This window comes from Synchiropus splendidus, chromosome 14, assembly GCF_027744825.2.
Source record: "Synchiropus splendidus isolate RoL2022-P1 chromosome 14, RoL_Sspl_1.0, whole genome shotgun sequence".
In the NCBI taxonomy this organism is placed as follows: domain Eukaryota; kingdom Metazoa; phylum Chordata; class Actinopteri; order Syngnathiformes; family Callionymidae; genus Synchiropus; species Synchiropus splendidus.
The window spans coordinates 1,611,260-1,617,906 of record NC_071347.1 but is presented as its reverse complement, the minus strand read 5'-3'; the positions used below and the strand labels follow the sequence as shown (position 1 = coordinate 1,617,906).

Sequence of the window (6,647 nt, the reverse complement as noted above, 5' to 3'; positions counted from 1 at the left end):
ACCAAATCCTGTTGTGCAATTTCACCCTTATTGATTGCACTTATTATCACATCACACATTTTACTTCTGGTTTTGGATTACATCTTTGCTCATGAATTTCTGTTATCTTTACATATTTCAGGCAAACTAAATAATGAATGTTTGATGAGTTGTAAATAATCAAATGATTTTGACATCTAAATTGTGGATCCGTGTAATCAAACACGAAATATATTGTAAGGGGAGATGGCATCTCGATACATGTAACAAATTTCGCTCACAAATGTGCAAACAGTTCATATTTCACACAGATTTTCAAACTGATTAGAAGATATATTGCAGAGGAAATTACATTCTAGTGTAGTGTCTAGGGTGATGCCTTTTGCGCCATGTCAGTAAAGGTAAAGGTGACAACACTACCAGTTTGACCATTGTGAGTGAGGCAATTTCATGTAATATTCCTCAACATCTTCACTATACTAACAACAAAGTCTGCCATGCTTCAGTCAAAAGGTAATTGGCTCAGCTCAGATGCCGTCAAACAAGCATTGCATCGTTTCAATTTGTTTCATTTGCTTGTGTCAATTTTTCATTCTGAACAATTCCAAATGATGGGTTCATTCGGGTTTTTTTCATCATGCCAGTCTTTCTGATGTATCTGAGTTTCACTTGTATTTGCAATGAGGACGTGAAGTTAACTGCTGAGATATTCTTCAGTGTTTTAGTACAGCTCACCAGTCGGTCATGATAGTTATGTTGCCCCCTATTGGAGAGCCTCCGCACATGCACACAAATGAACAGACACAAAGTGGGACTCGGAAAACCCTGCCTTGTATAAATAGTGACTTGAACAGGATACCTGCTGAATCTTAAATATGAGAAACCTGAAGTCCTGCCAGGCCTTTTTGTGCAAACGGCTGGGTAATTCATGTAAATATGGATTTATGGTGCTTCTTATTAGGGTGATTCATGGCGGAGAGCTATAGAAGAACTGGTTGGTTTGCAGCTTTGGACTTGACTTCTAAACAGCCAGTGCTAATGTTTTTCTGACATCACCTTATTTCCCAGCTCGCCATTGCCGCTGTGTAGACATTTTTAGTGTGTGTTTGCAGACATGCATTTTTTACTCAATTCAACCTCACATATACGTACATGGCGATACTGATGTGCAGTATAGAATATGTAATGATTAGCAACAGAAGTAACAGAAGCAGTCTTCACTAGCTCTTCTACTGACGGTTAGTGATTGTTTCTGAATGTACCTTATCCTGTTTGTGTTCATTTCTTGCCATTTATGTCTATATGTCAATAACTCCTCACAAGGCTCCCCGGTCATATCTGTTTCTAGCAGAAGATGTGAAGAACAACACAAGTACCCAAAACCCGAGTGTATCTAAAATACATTTTAATCTTGCTTAATTTTTTTTTTCACAATATTGTTTACAATATTCATTTCTCTCCATTTTCTTTGTCCCCTTGTCTCAGGTCTTCTTTATTGTCTCGAAACAACAGAACTGTACAATCATCTAAATCATTGTTCTACATCAAGGCACAAGACAACAGCCGTTGTGGGGGGACCTTGCGTAGACTGATCTTTAATGGCGTCCCACTGGCACAAAGGAAGAGAGGACACCTTCAGGAGATGAGTGGGAGCTGATTTGAGAAATGAAGGAGTTGAAGAGTGGAAAGGGCTGATGTTACGACAGTAGGGGGTAGGGTGGATCGTATGAAAGGTCATGTGCTTGAGGTAAAAATTGGGAGAATAAAATAACGGTGATAACCACTGATGCTTCCATTTTATTTTCCACTGATACGCATGTATAAAAAAGAATAACAGAAACTATTGGATTTTTTTTTTTTGGTATTAAAGTGCTTTTTTTCTCTTATTTGCCAAAAACATAACCGAATAAGCAGAATGGAAACACGGACATGGAGTCCAGCAGGTGGTGTGAGTGAGGGGGTTACGGGCCAGTTCGGTGTTGATTCTGTTGGGGGGTTTTTTGTGGATTTTTGTTTGAAGGACAGTCGATTTTTTGTTGTTTTTTTTGTCAGATGCTTTCTTGTTGACCTGTAGAGACACACAACATATACAAAAAAGTGAATATCAAAGGTTTGACTTGAGCAAGTTGAGTTAATATTATTTTTACCATTTCTTTGAGGTGTTGGTTGCTCACATCTGGACACTTCTCCTCCGCCTACCGAAAGCCTTGGCACCAACATTTGTGGGGACGAAGTTGCTGTTGCCCATTCCACCCGATCGGCTGAGGAAGTCTGCTAGGCGGTGAGTCACGCAGGTTGCTGTGTTGCAAGCTCGCTTCTGTGCTGTAACGCTACTTCAGAACAACAAACATCTGGTAAACACACTGAAGAGCTGCCAATATTTTCCAGATAGACTTCATATTACAACAATTTTACAGTTAAACTGCATATATTTTTGTGGCAAAAGTAAAAGCAAAACCTCTCAATTGTCTATCAAGAGATTACTACAATTTTATTTAGTTTTTACTTTCGTTTGTTTTGTTAAAACATAGATAGGACGAACCAGGTTAGATTATGTGGCAGTAATTTCTTGGTTGCAACATGGAAACTAGCTTAGGGACATCAAAGTCCATATCTGATATCTATGCATCACTTAATATTGATTTTTAGAATTAGGGATTCCTGAGCAAAACAATGGGATGATTAAGTAGGTAGTTCAATGTTTGTTGCTGTTGGCCGTACAGGGTAGTTTTTTAGCTATTGATTTAAGCTAGAGTTATGAGTAAGGCGAAGTACAATGGTGTTGTACACTTGGTAAAACTGTATCGGAAGTTTGCTCATAGATTTTGTCCTATACCATACTGACACCTTCACATTTATACTCTGTTCTAAGTCGTTCGGACTAATGGTCATGCAACAACAACTCAGTTTTATTGTATCAGTTCTTGCTAAATATATCTTAAAATTCTATCTTTCATACATTTATTAGGCCAAACATGGGCTTTTGGCTGCTTGATAAAACTATCGGATTCCAGGCCTCCCCACCCAGTTATTAAATTCTTATAGCCAAGAAAGTCCAATATGAGCTGCCAAATTTCACAAAACTCTATTTCACTCACCTAATGGGTGGACATTGGACTGAGACGGAGGTACTAAAAGAACACTATTGTAATACTGCCAAACCTTGTCACATCATTTGGGGGGTTAAACAAAGTTAAAAAAAAAAAAAAAAAAACACTTTAAGAATGCAGTTTAATCCAAGTATTACCCAGAGAGGTTTTTTTTTCTTACCTGCATGCACGCAGAGAACTTCAGGGCTAAATAATGGCCTCTATTTGATGGTAATCAACTAAAAGCTTTTTAAGCTTTATTGTTTTTGTTTTTTTCTAGTGTGATTTAATCCAAGAAAGAAGGTGCGCTGGGAGTTTTCCTGGTAGAAAAATACATTTATTGACCAACAAATATGGTGTCGCATGAGTGGATCATTTATTAGAAGATTTAAATAAGTGATCGCTCTTAGCTTTCATTCATCATGAATGACTCCATGTACAGTACAAAGTGACAGATATCGGACCTGGCGCAACAAAAATTTGGATGTCTAAATGTTGGGGTGTCGATAATTCTCTGTAAAAATTAAACTAGGATGGTGTGGAAAACCAAAGAAAAGGCTAAGATTCTTTACAAGCCAATCAAGCAGGTTAAACCAACATGCACTTCTAAAAACAATCAATGGGAGATGTGGATGCAGGTAAAATAGGAGGTCTGGGGGAGAGGAGCAGTTAGATGCTGTCAAACGTCTCGCCGTAGCTTGCATAGCTGTCACTCTCAGGCACACTGCGCTTCTTGCCCGGCGTTCCTGCACCCACGTTCGTGCGAGGGAACGTCTGCAACTTGTGCAGCTCCTGAGACAGTTTTCCCAACACACAGGTGCTGAGGTTGGAGCAGCGCTTGGTTAGGGTTCTGTCCATACTGTCGGGTAGGGGAAACACAAGAACACATGCACAGAACAGGCTCATAGATGTGAGAAATCATGCATTTTTCATTTTCCAAACAATCCAGACCAAAAACATCCCTTACACATGCACGTTTGTTTTTCGTGCTGTCACAACTATCAGTCAACTAACAACAACTCCTCCAGCATCCTGTGATGCAACTTGTCACCCATCCCGTCATGCAACCAGACCCTCCCCCAGCACATCTTTAACACCCACACAACAAACAGAAACCAGTTGCTTCCCACTGTCATGCAACTTCACTGAACTGACTGATCATGCACAATTACTTGGTCCATTAGGCATTCGCCGTTCACATGCCCGGCAGGCAGGCAAGAAATAGCTGCCTGTTCAAACAAAGTCAAAATCAAATTCACCCATGCAGGGGCACGGTCATGGCAGAGAGTAAGGATTTAGAAGAATATCCATGTTCTTTTTCATCGTGTTATCTTACTTAGTGAATGAGTGAGCCCAACTGCGCTGGTACTACAACCTCACTGATTGGGAACAAAGTTAAATCAGGGCATGAAACTACGACGTAGTCATTCGCTAACACGATAATTCCAGCCACTTTTTCATATCAATTTATTTAGAAAGTGTTTTGTCTATTAAGCTAAATCAAAGACAACTGTACCTGTTTCCTTCAGTGGCTTGCTGCTCCAGCTCCTCTGCCGTCATCTGCACAAACTCCTTGACAATGGCATTGAGTAATCGCCGTGCCTCATAGTCCGTGAGTGTGACCCGGTCTGACATGGACTCTAGGCCTGGTCTACAGCAAAAAAAAAAAAAAAAAAAAGATAAATATACTGCAAGAACGGAGTACAGAAGGGATGAAAATTGATCATTCAACTCAATCCCCTTGCCTGGATTTATTACCTGTGGTACCATTGAGTGGAAGGATGTGGGTGGGGACTTTGAAGACAGGGGGTTTGAGAGACGTCACTGACTCCGAAAGGAATGACGTACAGGTTTGAGGGCCATCGGCCAACGCACGGAAACAATCTGCAGAAAGTGCCTCATCTGACGAAGGGGCCGATGCGCGGCCGGCTTTAGATTTATTACAAAATCAATAGGAGCGTCAGTGGGAGGGGCCGGAGCAAGGCTTCATAAAAAATACAGATGACCGTTTATCATCTCCTGGTGTAAAATCAACTGTAGATGTAAAATTGTGCCCCGATTCAGCTACTCCCTAACACTCCATTAAAGCTTTTCAAAAAAGGAAAAAAAAAACAAAACAAAAAACTCCTTCATGCAACTGCAGAGCGTGTTTAGAAAGAACTAATTCACCCTGTCCTCTTTAGATTTCTCTCGTTATCAGTGTGTTAAGAACATATCTCTCCGGAAATGAATCAGAAATAAAGATTTCCTCCAAAAAAAAAAATATTTTAGAGATTTCTCACCTGGCAGGGGCGGCTTGTGAGCAGTACATCTGGCAAATGACCAGGGCATAGGCAACGAGGAAAGCAGAGATCTTCAACATAACCATGGTCCCCTACACAGAGTGAGACAAACACCCACCATAAGCAGACAGCCCTTCACAGACAATCCAACAGGAGCTCATAAAAGAGAGTAGGTAGATGAAGATGTACTTGTCATGATCTCCCTACGCAGACACAAGTTTCAAATACGGTCAATTTTAACAGAGGTGAGCTCACCATTTACCAAGCTATCCTGCTGCAAACATCCTTGCTCTTGCGTTCGTCCATACAATCTCCCTTCAATGCTCTGTCTTACAGCTCTCTGAGTGAAAATGCACTGTTCCTTCAAAACATCCAGTCAAAAGCACAGTTAGTTCTCCTTTGTCATGCACCGTGTGTAGAGAGAGAGAGTGGATGAGGGTCCTAGAATGTTGCACTTGCTAGAATGGAAGAGGAGGGGTGAGCGCGAAGGTGGCGCGGAGGACTCCCAAGCTTGCCAACTCCCAGAGAGACCGGTGCATTAGTGTAATGAGCTGCAAGCATGTTGCTAGGTCGCACACGGACACTTGAGATCACTCTCCATCCCTGTATTATCCTTTTATTCCTCTATCTACTCTGCATTTCACCCTTCATTCCCTGCAGTGATCCTCATTCTGCATGCTTACAGACATACAGTGGTGACCCCAATGACCACTTGACCAATCACATTACCGCCACTGACTAATCACTGCGGCGCTGCACAACTCAGCCAAACATTAACGCACATCACAGAAGTGACACTTACCTTCAGTGGTAATCACCCAGAGAAAAGAAAAACAAAAAATAAATATGTTTTAAATATTTATATATATATATATATTTCTGTGGCTCTTAATGCAAAACAAAACGCTGACTCCTAACTTGCAGAACAACTCTTGATTCTGTTGTGTGCAGTGCCAACGCACCAGCCTATATATCCCGTCACTTGGATTTGGGCATTGACCGTGTAGGTGTTTAATTATCCGCAGTCAGCCAATCGCGTCACACTGCCACCACAGGAAGCCAATCAGAGGCCTCCCTCTGCACTTGACTCAGTAAGAAAGGATATGGCTTCGTACTGACGTCATTGCTCAGTCACTAAGTGCTCCATTCACAAAATCCAGCCGTCATTTGGACCATTTGCCATCCCCAATTTACATTGGTGTCATTAATTAAATGGCAAACCAAACTGGAAGCCTAGCCAGCAAGAATTATTTTAGGAAGCTACCAAAAAAAAAAAAAAAAAAATCAGAAAATTGCA

General features: G+C 41.0%; 1 protein-coding gene across 4 annotated transcripts; it reads right to left on the bottom strand.

Annotated features, from left to right (window-relative positions):
- Positions 1 to 1,395: 1,395 nt before the first annotated feature.
- On the bottom strand, positions 1,396 to 6,286 carry LOC128770805 (calcitonin gene-related peptide-like). Of its 4 annotated transcripts, none has more exons than XM_053885684.1 (5): positions 5,606 to 5,803; positions 5,351 to 5,442; positions 4,585 to 4,719; positions 2,127 to 2,312; positions 1,396 to 2,047 (listed from the first exon to the last, which is right to left on the bottom strand). In XM_053885684.1, exons 1-4 carry the CDS (start codon positions 5,606 to 5,608, stop codon positions 2,150 to 2,152), a joined length of 393 nt encoding a protein of 130 aa, XP_053741659.1. In that variant the 5' UTR covers positions 5,609 to 5,803; the 3' UTR covers positions 1,396 to 2,047; positions 2,127 to 2,149. The 4 variants fall into 4 exon arrangements, with proteins under 4 accessions (XP_053741659.1, XP_053741660.1, XP_053741658.1 ...); XM_053885685.1 differs by having other exon boundaries at positions 2,127 to 2,309; XM_053885683.1 differs by lacking the exons at positions 1,396 to 2,047; positions 5,606 to 5,803 and adding an exon at positions 6,153 to 6,286 and having other exon boundaries at positions 2,162 to 3,927.
- Positions 6,287 to 6,647: the final 361 nt, after the last annotated feature.